Here is an 18,377-nt window from a genome sequence, read left to right on the forward strand (position 1 = left end):
GCCTTTTTAACCATGCCCATAGGTTCATCCTTGCCAAATTTGTCAACCGAGCGTTCCAGCTCGATGACTGGGCAACTTTATTTTTAGGCAAGAATATTGGTAAATATTTGCCAATAACGAACGCTGTTAATTTTAAGTGCGTCTGGCCCTTCTCCCAAAGCTTCATCGGCATATGATTTTACATCAATCCTAAAAAAATATTTGAATTATTATTATTACAGTATTACGAGTATATAAGAATATACGACGAGTAGAAAATTATTCGCACAGTTTAGCTTAAAAACCAGATCTGCAACTAAAGTAATCAACAGCGCCAGGTAAGGCAGCGAATCAACAGAATCCCAAAACCCTCTCACTCTCCATAGCAGCTCAGAGCTATATAAATACCTACTCACCGATTGACTTTAACAAGGGTAATTCTCTTTTCAAAAGTAAGGTTACGCATCTGAAGTTTGCAAAACCGAGATCGGCGAGGCATATGTCAACCTAAAACAAGACCGGAGAAAGAAATATAATACTGTATTAATAATGTAATCTGTTATTTTATTTTTGTTATCAAAATATTTCAAATTACTTTATATCAAAGTACAGTATTACAAAATATTTCTATACTCACTTTTTAAGTAAATTGCAAGATAAGCTGTGAAAAACTATGTTCCTGTCGATACAATTTGAATGTGTTCAGTTGATACGTTACTAGGTACCGTACGTGCCATGGAAAACGGTTTACAAAGCTACGAATAACATAGATTTTATCTTTTTGTTTTTCGCTTATCGCTTGTCTGTGTAAATGGGTCTTTATTCGTTTTTATTTTAAAAAAACATTTAAAACTTACTAGTAGACTTTATAATAACCTCACTGGTAAATAATTCAAATATACATACATAAAATTCCCTATGCATCCGTACAAAGTTTAATTGAGGAGACAAACGCAGAAAGTAATGTAGTTCATGTTTTTAATATTTATTTTCCTTTATAAATAGTTCGATACATTTTCCACGTTTATACAAAATAAATTTTACAATCTTGATCTTTTATAGTTCATTGCAGTGCATCTGTCTCAACATCGACTGGGCTGGTGGCCCAGTATTCTGCCAACTCTATTGCAAATTTATTTTGCTGTATACTAACGTCACTTCTGAGATGTCAACATCTGGAGTAGAGTCAATGGCAGGATCATCATCATTTTTATTCCTATCATCAAGATTAGTCATCCACCATTTATCATGTTTATCTACATTGTTTATTCAAATCATCAAGATGTCATTGTCCATTTCCCATGTTGATATATTATACTGCCATTCGGTCTGAGATGAAAGTTATCCCTTTCATCTGTATAATGAATTCTGGATGTCTCCAGTAGATGGAAGGACGTCATTGACAGGATCATCATCATTTCCAATATTTTCATCCTCCATCTATCATGTTCATCTTCATTTTATCTCTATCCTCAAGATGTGTCATTGTCTATCTTTCCATTTTCATCATCATTTTTATCTCTACCTTCACGATGCATCATCGTCCATCTTCCCATGTTCATCTTCAGTTTTCATATATTTCTCCTGTACAGATGCAGCTGTAAAACTTTTTGTTAAGGACAATTACACACAATCATGAAGCAATAAAAACATTACTTTGGTTTGCACAACAAAATTATGGTAAACAAAGAAAGGCATTAAAAGGAACCTTCCCTACGTTTTTTAGATCTATTTTAAGATCACAAACTATATTTAATGTAAAAATAATACTATATGGTCCTATTGCGATAACTTTTTTCGTCTTTAAATGGTTAAAAATGTGAAAAATAAGTCGATTCTAATAATTATAGCGGCCCGCTATAAATCCGAAAATGCATTGCGCGCGGATTGATATTTCTGCTTTTCTTCTGTAATTAACCCACTTTTCGATCGATCGCGAGGCCAAAACAAATGGAAGACTCCTAACTTTTCAGCGAAAATACCGGGTTTTCCCCAATTTGTATCAACGGAGTCTGGCAAAAATAGAAAGACAATTAATGCAGTAACTATACAACGTCAGGCTAGGTATATAGCTAGTGTACGATGTTCGTACGTTACCGATGTTTACCAGCTAGGCCTACTAAACTAAGCCTAGCTAGGCTACGCCTAAAGACCGTCCACGAGAGGTCAGTCGCCGTGAGTTACTTAGGTAGTCCATTGTTTCTCACTTTTTATCATAATTTACCATAAAACGTACATTTAAGACAAGGAATGACCTGGTTTAATTTTTTAAAGTAATATATATGTATTATTTTTACAAAACGTCACAAATTGTAGGGAAGGTGTCTTTAAGTTTTAGTGGGAAGATTATCTAAACAAACGAATATGAATGTCTGAATATATGAATGAATATATATGAATACGTTTTTCAGTTATTTCCATATGTTAGCACAAAGAACTTAGCTAGTGCAAGATATAGCCTAGTGGAGACTAGCTGACTGGAAAAAATTCAAGCGCACTTTTGTACGGTACCTGAGCTGCAGCTTAATTTTGCTTAGAAAGAATAACTGAGGAAATTACTGAAACAGCATTCGAGTCTCTGTTGATTTTATAACCACTTGTTGAGTTTGAGCATGGCTCTAGTTAAAAAAATATAACAAGCACAAACAGCCTACAACAGTACATGAGAGTTTAGTACTGTATATGTCTCTGAGACATATACAGTACTAAACATTGCTATATTATAATACAACTAGCAGTTACCTGTCCATACGCAGGTACCATGTTATAATTATTTTAAGATTCAGGAATCAAAAAGATAGTACAGTAATATACATTAGGCCCTATACACAAATCTTTATATGGATGTATAGAGCCGAAAAGTACATTATACAGCACTATACTGTATTCGTCTTTATATTTCAGTGTCTATTTTGATTTAATTCTAAAAGCAAGTCGAGTCATCGAGAATAATAATAATGCTCACTGTAAAATGAATGTTTGAAATTGCCACTATTCTATAACTGCAGCAGCTGCGCTGAACACATGTGCTGCTGTCTTAATGTCGCTAATGACCCGAGTGATCTAATAGAGAGAAATGGCGAACCGACGACTAAAATCCGAGTGGGTATAAAATCATAACAAACCGTTGAGGGCGACACATTTCCTATGTTTATACACGTGAATCATGGCGTTGTCTAACCAATGTTGTTGCTGTAACGCTCATAATTCTTGTTGTATTTGTGTATTTACACAATAAAACAATGAAATATGTATAAAAGTCATCCATCATTCACAATCATATTCCTAAAAATATCTCATATCTACATTAGACTTGGCCTATAGTATTATAGTAGAATGGTGTTATCAAGTATCATTACTGGCGGTAGCCCCCCCTGCAGGAAGCATCACTAGCCACATAACAAAATGGCAGTTGTCAAGCTGAAACTAATGCTAGGCCTACATCTACTAGAGAGGCTCTATTTAGTCTTACTACCTAGCTAGGAGACGCCTAGCAGCACCCTAGCTAAAGTAGTAGTAGTGAGTACAGTACGCAATAACGAATTTCCAATATTATTATTATTATAATAACCGATAATCCGTGCTAGGCTCGAGGTACTACAGCATACATGCCAACTATCTAGGGCCTAGAGCTGGGTACAGTATATAACAAAAACGCGTCTTAATTCAATCCAAATTAAAATAAAATATGTTAAGATTTGCCCATATAACATTAAAATTGTTAAGGGTGTTGCAAAAAAAAAAGATACTGCTATTATGTGTGTTTTAAACGTTCTTTTCTACCTTCCTTTTTAACTCAATCCATCGGAATTTCCCATACAAAAACATGTGGCGAAATGGTTTGTTTACAATCTATACCCACTCGGTGAAATTTGAGTGACGTCATCGCGGTTCGCCATTTCTCTCTATTGTGATGTAGGAAAATGGCTGAGAATTTACGAAAGCGGCTTTCGGCAGTTGCGCAGTTGCAAAGAAATTGGCCTAAAAAACACACTTTTCGTACAAATTTGCCGTTATGAATAGAGTGGAATTAAAAGGTGCTCAAGCTCGAACGGCTCTAGTATTGGACTTGCGGTTTTGGAGGAAATAAAGGACCAAATTTTGGCTTAGTGCTATTAAATTATAGAATTCCTATTAAGAGGACACTTTTTTAACCTTTTCCTGGTTGGCCATACCTGACGGGATCCAGTCAAGTCGCCCCATCGCAAAGTCGCCCCATACAAAGTCGCCCAATACAAAGTCGCCCCATCGCAAAGTCGCCCCGGCACAGTCGCCCCATTACAAAGTCGCCCCATCGCAAAGTCGCCCCAACGCAAAGTCGCCCCATCGCAAAGTCGCCCCAACGCAAAGTCGCCCCATCGCAAAGTCGCCCACGGTTTTATTTCGGAAGTGCCGCCGCTAGTAGTACGCTGTTTTAATCATATAGCGGTTGCGTTTGATATCGATTGCGTTGTTACTTTGGTCGCGCTAAATGTCGTATACATTATAATGTTTATCCTATTATATACATAATTTGTGTTTTAATTTTTATTTTACAGGTTATAATGGAGTGATGTGCTTTTTAAAAATCATTAAAAAATAGTCCCTTGTTTGAAAGTTCTAAAAAGATTTCGAAAAGATTATCCCTGATTTATAGTTTCGAAAATGTTAATTTAATATGATTTTAAAATTAGTTACCAGAGCCACAATTACGAATCTTTCTTCAACCTACGTGGATACCAGCTCATTTTTTAGGATAATATAATAAGTGTATAAATAGTAGGCCTTCGTATATTTACAGTAGTTAAAACAATAACAGCGTTGTAAAACAATAAATGTTATATAGGCTACTTATTGATCATTTTGCATTTATTGACAAGTGTCTATAGTTATTTAATTTTAATTATGACTTTTCAAAATGAAGAAATAAAAAAAAGGGGATTTCTTCGCCGATATGATCGTTTTACACATGCAGGTATTTTAGTAAAATTAAAACGCTACATTTTGACCATGGAAAACCCATCGTACAGATGATTATCGTGTGCGTGTTTTTTAAAAAGGGGAATCCCCGACGGGCAGCAGAAAGACGTAGCAGCTGTGAGAAGGAAACAGATACCAGAAGGAGCAGCTCCGATTGGTTTCAGAGAATGTTTCAGATTGCGAGTCGCTTTTTATTCAACAGCAGTTTTCAACCCTTTTGGTTATAGAACATTCTAATTATCATGCCTAATAAATATCCTCATATCGGGTGTTTATTTAATTTTAATAAACAAGACAGTGAAGAGGCACGGAATAATACGTACACGGACGTACGACGAATACACACATGCACGTCATCATTTACGACATAATATAGTGGCGATATGATGCAATTTTATAATGGATATAATGATGGGATTGCATTTCCAGGCTTATAATCAATGTTCATTGTAATACTATGTATATAATAGTAAACTGAATGTTTATAAACAAATTGTTTTACCTAATTTGTTGCATATAAAAATAAAAGACACAGACGTAGCCTATGTTCCCTATAAAATATTTCACATTTAAATTTATGTACTGTTAAATGACATTATGCTGAATAATAGGCTTACTATAATCTTAAACTATGTTTACAAATTGTCATTTTTAAGGCACACATCTTTCTCTCATCATAGACCTCAGTGTAAAATAAAAACAAAAATCAATTATTAATATAGGCCTAATAATAATAAATATTCATCGACCAAAGTAAAAATAATCTAGATCGTATAACATCATTTTATCGCGACCAAAATTAAACGCCACCGATTTCGAACGCGACTGATATCATCGTAAAACTCCGACGGGGTTTCCCCATCTTCAGATGGTGCGTTGTAGTGCGACAACGGCGGAGTAATTACGGGGGTTTCCCTCTGGTGAGAGCTAGCACGTTAGTGCGACCGCGGAGTGATTAGTTGGGGGCTTCCTCTCTGATGATTGGGGAGCGTGCCGATCGTGTGACCTGAGACTACATGGAGGGGCTTTCCCTTTTATGCCTACACGTTCCGTGTTATTTTGTGTATCATTGCGACATTTTACGCACTTTTAAACTATTTTTTAACGTTTTGGGGCGACTTTGCGATGGGGCGACTTTGTGTTGGGGCGACTTTGCGTTGGGGCGACTTTGCGATGGGGCGACTTTGCAATGGGGCGACTGTGTCAGGGCGACTTTGTTTTGGGGCGACTTTGCGATGGGGCGACTGTGTATGGGGCGACTTTGTATGGGGCGACTTTGCAATGGGGCGACTTGACTAGCATCCTACCTGACATACAAGATGCTAAACAATTGTTACAGTATATTAGAATACAGTAAAACTCATATTAAGGAAACACCTAAAACTCTTTCTACACTATCAACCTTAATGTGAAAAAAAAAGTAATGTGCACATGGCTACGATAACATAACACTACTATTATTTGAGCACATCACACTTGTTTTTGTTAAACTAGTGTAGACAGAGCTTAAAAGTGTCCCTAGTTGGCATAGTGTTTGTTTCATCAGTGGAGGGATTCTACATTATAATACTGTGCAAGGATATTTGAAGTACTCAAAGTCAGCTCCAACTGCACATGACATCAATGCTTGCATGTTGCGTTCTTCTAAATCCCCAAACACATAACCATTCGCTTTATCCACTAACTTCATCACATTTAACATACTGTCTTTATTCTGTAACAATCAAGTAGAAACTAATACAAAAAAAATTGTATTTTGGAAATCAACAAACCCACAAACAAACAAACAAACAAACCCACATCAGAGTGCTGTTAATTCTTCTAGTTGATTAGAAACTGGTGTTTGGGAATCTGTCATGTCATAATTAAAACAGGTAAATGTATACAGAAGAAGATTCAGGAACTTGGAAAAAAGGGGAGGTCCTCTTTTGACCATTTAAAGGAGGTGCTGGGTTTACAATTGAGAACTTTTAAAACCTATTTTATTTGACTTTGTGAAATGTTACTCTAAAAATAGTGAATCATTGATTTAGTGTAAAGTGATTTCCTTGTAAACTACAGTACCTGAATGTTGAGCGTACAAAATGACACAAGACTGTAATCTTGAATCAAACCAATCATTGCTTCATTTAGTTTCTTGAACTTCTTCACAAATGGCACATCTTCCAAATGATCCAAAAGATAGCTCAAATCAGACACTTCAGTGTAATAATCAAGGTTGAAAGCTGAAAGGAAAATAAAGCATAAAAGCATTTAGTGGAACCTAAAGAAACTACAAGAACTTCTTAAATACAGTAGGTATAGTGAAGTTGTTTCGCTTTATAATTTATTCAGAATAAAGGCTGTCACTACTGACAACACCCACCTTTAGTCACTCGCCTTGACTATGAAAAAAATTGTATTATTTATTTACCTAATTTTCCATATGTTTCAACCAAATCAATTTTTGAGAGAACATTGATGTGTGGTAGCTCAAGTTGCAGCATTGTAGAGAGAGATGTCAACAAAACAGAAATGAATTTGGATGGATCACTGCAATAATGTGAGTCTACTAAATGTACAGCCACAAGCTGCAAACGAGAGAGACATTTTTAGTAATTTCATAATTACATTTTTGCTATTACGAAGATTAAACAAATGGGATGGTAATTAACATAGCGTTATTGTTATTTCGAGACACAAGCGATGACGGTCATCCCCCTCCTAAACACAGTCTGCAGACCCTGTACATGCAGGTTTGGAGGTTTCTGTGTTAGCAAACTTCAAAAGGATGAACCAGGAACCCCTATAAAACCTTAAAAGGTGCTTACGAGTCTGATGTTTATCTTTTTTAATGAATCCAGAAGAATCAAAGTGAATTCACAGCCTACATATACTATAATATACATAAAACTTAATATTTTTTTTAATTAAGTAAAAATGAAAAACTTGGGTATACCGTGTGCATTCAGTTCGCGTACTGAAAGTTTCAAAATGACGTCATTAACTTTGCCATTTATCGCACCAAATGTTAAATCAACCAAAAACAGTCCTGATAAAATGGGAATGAAATATACTGGGATGCACAGATTTATAATATGCATGTAAAAATTTCATCTATAGTAATGTACTGTACAAAAAACTTGGTTGGCTTTCTCCTAAATACAGTTTTTGTGAAACTGTTTTAACCATTAATGATTCAGTTTCCTGAATAACTGGCCTTTACCTTAAAATTCAGTTTTAGTAATTTCTGCAGAATATTTTTAAATGAATTATGATGAGTGTAGAGTTCAACTTGTCCTGGGCAATCAAATAACAAGTAATAGTCCTTCAGATTCTCCAGTTTCTTCAACAACCAGTCCACATTCTTTTCTAAATATTCCATGCAATAGATCAGACTGCCATTCGGTCCAAGATGGAGATTATCCATTACATCTGCAACAGATATCAATTCTGAGATGTCAACATCTGGAGTAAATGGAAGAAGGTCATTGCCAGGATCTAGATTAATGATGGCTACTTTCCGACCAATTCCTGTTAAGAAGTGTTTCATTCCATTGCAGTAAGTTGTCTTTCCAGCTCCTGGTGGTCCAATCAGTACTTGAGCAAATGCCATCACTTTAGTTTAAAGCTCAACTGTAGGCTGTAATAAAGAAAAAAACTTACTTTTGAGGTAAGCAGCCCGAATGATTGAAGTGTGTGTGCTAAATGTTCTTGCAAAGTTAAGATTAGTAATTAGTTTGTTAGAATTAGAATCCCCCCACTTTCGTCTTCCACACTCAACTAGGCCTAGGCCCTGAAAGGTTAAAAAATGTTACCAGTTAAAATTATGTTAAACTTACTTTCCTTTGTTGTTGTTTTATGATAAAATTGTAATTGAAATTATATTATTATTTTATAAAACACAATAAACCTAAAGACCATGAGCGCTTCATTTCCTACTACTTATATGTACTGTACTACTACATCATGCATGCAGTAGGCCTACTAGGCTACTGTATAAATAAATCACTATGCCCTAGCTAGGGCTAAAATATTAGGCCTAGGCCTCGCCTACATGAATTCGATCCAACTCGGCCCTAAACCATCTCGGCCAAAGTCAAGTCGGCCCCACGTCAAGTTGGCCCCGCGTCAACTCGGCCACAAGTCAACTCGTCCTCAAGTCAACTCGGCCTCACGTCAACTCGTCCAAAAACTAATCCGTCAACTCGGCATTTAAAAACTATGGAACGCAAAAAGTGCTAATATAGTAGTTAATATTATAATGGCAGGATAAACATCACAGAGTACGGTTGGACTAGGGCCTACATAATAGACGAAATAAAACGGAAAATTCAATGTAAATTATAACACACTGGGCCTAATCGTTTAATTGATAGGTAGTATTTATTTATATTGTTTGAAATAAATAAATATTTCTTCACATTCTGTATACAGGAATAACTGTCGACAGACATTTAATAAATTAATAATATTTAAACCATAATTCGGTCTACTAATGTATATACATCAATATAAAAAGAATAAAATATTAACATTAAAATCATAACAAATAAAAAGGCAAGAATACAAATTGCATAAGCATTATGGGTATAGGTTCCATGCACACACACCCAGACATGAATGTGCATTATTTTCAAATAGGCCTTACAGTTTTTTTTGTATGACATTTTTATTTTCATTTCGTTTCTACTTCATAATTATTCATAATTAATACAGTACACCATGGGAAGAGAGAAATTTGCTTCCATAACAGTCCATAGGGATGTGATTGTGATTTTATTGTATTAAATTATGGATTCATGGAATTTGTCATGGTGTGTTGTTACTAATTTCTTCCTCACTATCATCCGATGACCATCCAGAAACAGCTACCATTTTAACTGTTGCCCGTTGTCACGGAATACGTCTCAAAACAGGTGTGAATGTTTAAAATGTAACGATGAACGGACGCGCGTCACGTTGAAAAAAAACGGCGCCATCTTCCGTTACACGAAACGGAACAGGTACGGATGGTGGTGTTGTAAAACGGCCGAGAGTGCGAAGCTACTACAATTATTACACAAGGCGTACTAGCTTACCTTTTAGGCGGGACTGGTCTCTTGCCCCCTGGTGGCCCAGATGAAGTGCGATACACAGAAGAGTACGAACAGTCCACTCCGATGTGTGGCTGCTGGTAGTGATAAACACACAGGCCAGCCTAGGAGGACTAAACGTACCTTAATTCTGTTACTGTGTATGTGTGTGGCTACCCAGTGAGCAATCCCTCAGTACTAGCTAGGCTAGTAGGGTCGAGCTTGACCCCTTGTGGCTCGTACCTCGTAATAGTAGCAATGAGGCTTAAACTATACTATATAGGCCTATAACCTATTCAATCACAGTGAATACCTGTTGTTCCACCAATATTACCGTAGAACTGGCTTATATACCGCTCAGTCTAGGCTGGGAAGCTTACACAGGAAACCCTGCTGGCTATAGGCTAGTCGGCTAATGTATATCAAACACCAGGGAACGTGCGTAATGGCTGATACTGATACAGCATAGGCTTAGGCCTAGTCACGATTTACGTCCGTTCCGTCTAATGTCATGCGTTCAAAGAGGCCGCTCCGGCACCGGTCAGTAACGCATGTGACCTCGGGTCACACCTTGGGTCGACCCATTATTATATAAGGGGGTTTTCACTACACTCCTCCCAATTTTATAAAGGCTGAGCCCAGTGTTCTGATGTGGTCCAGTGCCTGGTAGCAATCGAGACTGCTTAATTAGGAGGATTTGAGGTAAACTCAGAAAAGTCCATCCCAATTGAAAATCTGCAAAGATAACCATTCTACACATCTTCCACAGTGAACCAGATCCAGCTCAGGATAGCAATGTGGTAAACGGTCAGTTAACTACCCAGGGGCTGTCAGTCGCGAGGTTGGAGTTACTTCACCCTTCTTCTCAGCGAGACAAAGAACAGTCTTAGGCTAATCAATTTGATAACAGTACTGGTCCATAGGGGACACAGCTTCGTGGATTTGCCCTGTGGCTGGCTAAGGTATAGCACATAGCCCTTGTCGGGTGAGGACACGGAAATCGTTATCCCTTTCCATGCATCACTGCGTCTCCCCACAGGTAAATCCAATAACCTTTTTACCTTATACGAAATGAGAGTCCATCATCGGACGAATGTAGGGCGGCTTTATTCAACCAAAAGAATTCCAAACTTGGGCTGGAAGAATTAGCTCCTAAAGTCGGTATCTCAGGCTGAACTGCCGTGACCATGCAACCTTCGTCCTGTGAATATACAAGTAATTTAATCCATTTGGGGCCCGGGTTTCTGTAATGGTCCTTAAACCTCCTGGGTCCCAAACAAAACCCTCACTCCCTATCTCGACACTTGTGTATCGAATCTGAGCAACTCCTTGAGTGACAATGCAGTGCTCGGATTCCTCCAAACAATACACTGCATTCAGGCTTAACCTTTTCTCCTGAGTGGCAAGAGAAGACAGTCCTGCATCCTTAATGGAGGCGGGATGGGCACACAATGCACCGAGTATGTTGACCAGATGACGGGGTCCTGCCGAAACAGGCACATCATTGCTGGGTACTGAACACACGTCAGCAGCGTTAACCGCACCCACTTCCGTCGGCTCGGTCTCCGTGGCTGGGGCAATGTTCCTGCCCTTCTTCAATGTGATGTACTGATTAGAAGTGTTGACCACACACAGGTGCGACTTCCGCAATCCCTGGTGTGTGGTAACTGGAATTGCCAACGAAGACTTCATCTCTGGACCTATAATGTAATCTGGTAATGGTAAATTGTTCGGTACGAGTTGACATTGGACACGCATTACTGAGTGTGGTGGTATCACTCTACGTTTGGCAACAAGGACACGGGCGATTCCAGAGGATTCGGATTCCCGATTTTTCCTCACAGACACCATGCTAGAGCCTATTGTTAGCAGCAACTGTCCGCAGTCTATCATGGCCTTATTTTTCACCATAAAATCCTGACCTAGTAACATTTCATCATGAATCGGTGCTACATAGAAGAATTCAGTGTAGACATCCGATCCCAATCTCAAGTTAATAGGTCGTCCCACTCTGTAACCAGGCATTGATGTACCTCTACCTGCTAGAGTAAAGTTAAGCTCGGCTACAATAGGTGGTTTAGACAATAAACGTGAGTATACATTATCTGAGAGTATTGTCCGTTCCGCAGCCGTGTCCACAACAGCTGCCACTTCGGTTTGATTTACGCAGGCAGTGGTGAATAAGGCACGGTTGGATTGTACTCTGTTGATAATAATGGTTTTTTCAGTCTCATCTGCTTTGGTCTCTACCTCCACGGTTTGAGCTTGGTTTGTTGCACTCAACCCCAACAGATCGTCGGTCGGAGTAGTGCCTACAAATGAACCTTTGCAACCTGGGAGTAGTGCCAGCGTGTTCTCTGAAAAAATACTCATAGAAACACTATTATTATCATGGACATTATTATTATCATTGACATTATTCTTTTTATGTATTTCAGCCTTTGAGTCAGAGCCCATAGAAGATGACAGGTTGAGAAGCTGGGCTGCGTTCCCAACCTGCTCTAGTTTGACGTCTGCTTACCTTCTGACCCAAATTGACAAACCTGTTGACCGGGTTCCTGGCCCTCAACGCACACTCGGGGTGGCAATGCTGGGTCCTGTCTAACCGGTGTTGGTGTTGCCTTGGGTTGTCGTTGTAGTGTAGTTAGCAGAATATCAAATTTGGTTGTCAACTGGTTAATTTGGTTCGACAACTCACTTACTAGGCGAGTGCCCCTGTTATCCTGTTGAACTATTTTAGACTCGACGGCTCCATCAGTGGGATCTGGGTTTGGCTGTGAAGGTAACCGGTGATCCTTGGGATCAGGCTTCTTCGTTAGCCTAGGAACGGTAGAGTTTCGCTGGCTCGCCGGGCGAGTCCGACCCTTGCTAGGTTTACTTACCTTCCGAACCTCTACCTCTGCCCCACCATCAAAAGATTCCCCTCTATACCTGGATGAGGTTGGGTGTACCAGATGTTTAGGCATGGTGGTAAACCGGACATGCGGCTTCACTGGTTCCTGTTGTCTACTCCTCGTACGAAGGCAGAGTTCTCTCAGCCCAGTGTACTTCTCGTAAGCTGCCATTGCTTCAGTCAGGGTGGTACAGTTCTGGTGAAGCATATACTGCCCAGCGTCAGCGTCAAGACAACCCACACAGAATTTCACAACCGCCCTTTGACAGATCCAACCTTGCGGGAGATCGCTAAAGGCTTTTCTAGTCAGTGTGAGAACTCTGTCGCCCCAATCTTCTATAGATTCTCCTTCATGCTGTACAGCAGCTTCGAATTTCACTTCCAAGACCTCGGGTAACTCTTCGGCCTTAAAGCGTTCGTCAAAAGCTTGTACGATGTGTCTGAAAGAGATATCTACATTCATGTCAGTTAAATTAATAAAATACTCAGCAGCTATGCCGGTAACGCACCAACTGAAAGCATTGCGCATTCCCCTATTGCTGAGGTCATGCTCGTCAGCGTAATTGAGGAAGCGTTCCTTAAAGAGAACCCAATTATCCTTGCCATTAAATACTAGACTTTTGGGAATATCCTTGGGCCTGAAATGCTTCTGCCGCCTAAGGGTTCTACATTCAGTATTCCTCAAGAATTCCCTGAAGTCAGCTAAATACGCATCATGCTCACTTTCACCATCAGAGTCATCCTCCCAGGCCGCGATTTTTTTTTTCGTACATAAGTTGGGGACCCCCTCATGAAACGTCACAAAATAAACATGAATAATTCATCAGTTAAATTTTCTTGTTCCGTGTGCACCCAAGCGTATAGCAACAAGAAGTGATTACACAAGTGCGGTACGATTCTAGGCCTATCTCCGCTGTTGAAGAATAGCGGCGTTTTGTGTGGATTGTCGAAATAATCGGCCTTTAGTTTATGGTGTTTTTAATAAAATTTATTACTAAAGAATTACGTGTTAAAATTATAGTTTCTATTAATACTATTAGGCCTAATTATTAGTCTCTAAACCCATGTCTATTCTAGTAGTTACGTAGCTGTGTGGATGTGTGTGACGTGTGTGTGTGTTAGGTATGACCAAAGATAGTTACACTATCTTTGGTAATAGTTACACTATCTTTGGTATGACACAATCCGAGTAATAAGTCAGCAAAATTAAACAATAAACATTACACAAAAATACATTTTTTATTCTCGTGGGTCAAATCTTCCCATCTCATGTGTTCATATACGCGCATTTTTAAAGTTCCTTTGAGTACATTGCATATTGTTTGATAATTAATAGCAGAATTTAAAAAATACAGTACACAAATTATACACATTCTTTATTCTTGTGGGTCTAAGCTTTCTTTGGGCTATGTCCAAGAACGCTTGGGTGCACACGGAACAACAACTGCGATACGATTCTTTCTACAATAATAGGCCTAGGATTCTAGGTCAATTCACGTGATTGCCTTCGCGCACTCTTCTTCACACACACGTCCACTATGCAAAATGTGTCGAGGCTAATCGACAGCTAGGCAAAACATTAAACTAAGTAGTAATTGGACATAGCCCAAAGACACAAGTCACACACACCCACACAGCTACTACTAGAATATACAGGGGTTTAGATTAGAGACTAGTAATTAGGCCTAATAGTATCAATAGAAACTATAATTTTAACACGTAATTCTTTAGTAATAAACTATATTAAAAACACCATAAACTAAAGGCTGATTATTTCGACAATCCACACAAAACTCCGCTATTCTATTATGAAATCTCACGCGGCAACCACAGCGGAGATAGGCCTAGAATCGTACCGCACTTGTGTAATCACTTCTTGTTGCTATACGCTTGGGTGCACACGGAACAAGAAAATTTAACTGATGAATTATTCATGTTTATTTTGTGACGTTTCATGATGGGGTCCCCAACTTATGTACGAAAAAAAAAATCGCTCCCAGGCCCAACCAACATGTCGTGTCGGAGGTTCACCTCTAGAGGCACGCCTTGTGGAGGGTTGAGATCTCCTATCCCTTAGTTCCCTATGATCATAACGAGGTTCATAAGAGACTGGAGTCTGTTGGGTGTTATAGGAGCTATAAAAATCTTTTCTTTCCCTATCATACATTGTGGGCCTATCTTGTGGTGCTTGGTATGTTGATGTGGCTTGGGTCTGATAATAGACTGGCGTACCACTGGTCTTATAATTAAAATGCGTCCCACAATTATCCTGCCAGGTAGATGTTTCTTGGGTATCCTGTTGGGAAGGTGTTACCCGGGCACCATGGTAGTAGGATATCGGAGTAGTGTCCTGACGTACAAGCGTTGTCCAGGTATCGTGATACGCAATTGGACTGTTGGCGCTTGATTTAGGAACCCTCCCAGAATTGCACGATAAAGTATCTACTGGTGAATCAGACAGTATATCAGAGACTCTTGTATCGTAATTCTGATTTGCCTCTGTTTTAGGATGTAGAGAAGAATATCTTGACTCTATTCCTAACCCAAAATGGTCGGGTGGATAAGCAACCTCAAGTGGTGTGCTGGTATCCCGGAGCTCACGGTAAATCGTTGAGTCTCCGCCTCTCCCTCCCCATCTCGGGTTTGGAGTGAAATCCAACCATTTCATAAACTTGCCTTTTCCTGAGCCTCTTATTATCTTCCCTATGTTATTCGGGGTGATGTTGCCGTACCCCTCCCTCCATTCTATAAGTTTTTGAGCACGTGAGGCACCTATGCCAGGCAAAAGGTTAAGATCTAACATGTCGCAAAAATTAATAGAAACGAATCGGGATTTTGGAGGCATGCTAAATTATCAAATTACTACTAAATCGTATAGAATTGAAGTAGACCCAACAATGCTATACCAATACAATAAAAAATCGACTTGTGTATAACTGAGGATTGTACTTCTTATATACTACAACTATAAAAATATATATAATAGAAGTAAAAACAACTTTCTCTAAAAGGCAATATTAAAGAAAAACGAATTACACCTGCTTAATAGAAATCACAGTTGCTTAACGTGATATGCAAATGAAGTCAAAGAAACGTGCGAAGTCCGCCCACAAGTGTCTTAGGAATTCAGAAGATCACACAATGGAGGATACGCTCCGTGATTCAACTTCAGCAATGCAAAAATACAATTGAAATAATTTTATAATAATGACAATAAATGAAGCTCTTATTGATATGTAATAAGTTTAACTTCTCAATGGGTACTACCTGATGAAGTTCCGTTACAAAAGCATTAACGTCTACCATCAATGGCGCCTATAGAGTCGATACAAAAATCCTTGCACTTTATTAAATATCAACTAATCGCGGTGAACCCACACCGTGCGGAATTGTTAAAAGTACAGCGGGAGATTTGATCCGTTATGTCGTCTCCGGACGAACTCTTCGCTAACAAACTAAGTAACTTGGCGTCCCGAATTCACGTTTTTGCTCGCAGCGCCAATGTTGTAAAACGGCCGAGAGTGCGAAGCTACTACAATTATTACACAAGGCGTACTAGCTTACCTTTTAGGCGGGACTGGTCTCTTGCCCCCTGGTGGCCCAGATGAAGTGCGATACACAGAAGAGTACGAACAGTCCACTCCGATGTGTGGCTGCTGGTAGTGATAAACACACAGGCCAGCCTAGGAGGACTAAACGTACCTTAATTCCGTTACTGTGTATGTGTGTGGCTACCCAGTGAGCAATCCCTCAGTACTAGCTAGGCTAGTAGGGTCGAGCTTGACCCCTTGTGGCTCGTACCTCGTAATAGTAGCAATGAGGCTTAAACTATACTATATAGGCCTATAACCTATTCAATCACAGTGAATACCTGTTGTTCCACCAATATTACCGTAGAACTGGCTTATATACCGCTCAGTCTAGGCTGGGAAGCTTACACAGGAAACCCTGCTGGGATCCAGTCAAGTCGCCCCATCGCAAAGTCGCCCCATACAAAGTCGCCCAATACAAAGTCGCCCCATCGCAAAGTCGCCCCAAAACAAAGTCGCCCCGGCACAGTCGCCCCATCGCAAAGTCGCCCCATTACAAAGTCGCCCCATCGCAAATTCGCCCCATCGCAAAGTCGCCCCAACGCAAAGTCGCCCCATCGCAAAGTCGCCCACGGTTTTAATCATATCGGTTGCGTTTGACATTGATCGCGTTGTTACTTTGGTCGCGCTAAATGTCGTATACATTATAATGTTTATCCTATTATATACATAATTTGTGTTTTAATTTTTATTTTACAGGTTTTAATGGAGTGATGTGCTTTTTAAAAATCATTAAAAAAATAGTCCCTTGTTTGAAAGTTCCAAAAAGATTATCCCTGATTTATAGTTTCGAAAATGTTAATTTAATATGATTTTAAAATTAGTTACCAGAGCCACAATTACGAATCTTTCTTCAACCTACGCGTGGATACCAGCTCATAGGTATGAGCCGCGATAGGGCGTTTTGTGATGGGGCGACTTTGCGATGAGGCGACTTTGCGTTGGGGCGACTTTGCGATGGGGCGACTTTGCGATGGGGCGACTGTGTCGGGGCGACTTTGTTTTGGGGCGACTTTGCGATGGGGCGACTGTGTAAGGGGCGACTTTGTATGGGGCGACTTTGCGATGGGGCGACTTGACTAGCATCCACCCTGCTGGCTATAGGCTAGTCGGCTAATGTATATCAAACACCAGGGAACGTGCGTAATGGCTGATACTGATACAGCATAGGCTTAGGCCTAGTCACGATTTACGTCCGTTCCGTCTAATGTCATGCGTTCAAAGAGGCCGCTCCGGCACCGGTCAGTAACGCACGTGACCTCGGGTCACACCTTGGGTCGACCCATTATTATATAAGGGGGTTTTCACTACAGTGGGAATGCCCCTTTAGGTGTTCAATTTTATTGAACAATACAGGGCGCGGTGGGTGTTAAAAAACCTGGGCGTTTCATTCATAGAAATCAACATCAGCTCAACAACTTATCGGCGTTCCAACACAGGTCATATATATGTCGGTAGCTCTACCTATCTAGGCTACATATATCTACTATAGCTAGACTAGGCCTATGCCTACCTACTGTTTAGTGTTTACTGGGTAGCTATTAGCTGTACAGTATTGTATTGTATAGGGCTGCCTAGCTGCTACCTAGCTAGGCCTAGGCTAGCCTAGCCTCTAGGGCAGGCTAGCTAGAGAGAGCCAATTCAACTGGATGAATAGAAGTGTCAAACCACAACATTGACAAGCCGCAAGCTAGCGTAGCTGTATTTACATACAATTACCTTAGAGAGGATATAGGCCTGACGTATTATCAGATGTCACTTGTAGTTAATTTAGAATTTGCATGGCAATGAAAACATGTGCACGACGCCAGGTGGGGGGTGGTGATGGGGGTTGCAAAAAATGTGATGTGATATTTTTTTCCGAAGTTGATTGATTCGCGCGGATTTTGAAATGCTGCCCTC

The 18,377-nt window shown here is 39.7% G+C and overlaps 1 protein-coding gene across 5 annotated transcripts; it reads right to left on the reverse strand.

Annotated features, from left to right (window-relative positions):
- Positions 1-947: 947 nt before the first annotated feature.
- Positions 948-18,317, reverse strand: LOC140054679 (GPN-loop GTPase 2-like). Of its 5 annotated transcripts, none has more exons than XM_072099756.1 (6): positions 18,195-18,317; positions 8,144-8,560; positions 7,352-7,508; positions 7,003-7,163; positions 6,521-6,652; positions 948-1,578 (listed from the first exon to the last, which is right to left on the reverse strand). In XM_072099756.1, the coding sequence occupies exons 2-6, from the start codon at positions 8,531-8,533 to the stop codon at positions 1,507-1,509; spliced, it is 912 nt and encodes a 303-aa protein (XP_071955857.1). In that variant the 5' UTR covers positions 8,534-8,560; positions 18,195-18,317; the 3' UTR covers positions 948-1,506. The 5 variants fall into 5 exon arrangements, with proteins under 5 accessions (XP_071955857.1, XP_071955860.1, XP_071955859.1 ...); XM_072099759.1 differs by lacking the exon at positions 18,195-18,317 and adding an exon at positions 10,306-10,507; XM_072099758.1 differs by lacking the exon at positions 18,195-18,317 and adding an exon at positions 9,999-10,117.
- Positions 18,318-18,377: the final 60 nt, after the last annotated feature.

The sequence above is a fragment of the Antedon mediterranea genome, chromosome 7, assembly GCF_964355755.1.
Source record: "Antedon mediterranea chromosome 7, ecAntMedi1.1, whole genome shotgun sequence".
Classification (NCBI taxonomy): Eukaryota; Metazoa; Echinodermata; class Crinoidea; order Comatulida; family Antedonidae; genus Antedon; species Antedon mediterranea.

What these genes read in the sequence shown, in the direction of transcription:
- LOC140054679 (XM_072099756.1), bottom strand. Translation starts at nt 8,533, where the DNA reads ATGGCATTTGCTCAAGTACTGATTGGACCACCAGGAGCTGGAAAGACA. An exon ending in TACTAAAACTGAATTTTAAG is followed by an intron (nt 7,509 to 8,143) that starts GTAAAGGCCAGT and finishes TCTCGTTTGCAG; the next exon opens with CTTGTGGCTGTACATTTAGT. An exon ending in TGAAACATATGGAAAATTAG is followed by an intron (nt 7,164 to 7,351) that starts GTAAATAAATAA and finishes TTTTCCTTTCAG; the next exon opens with CTTTCAACCTTGATTATTAC.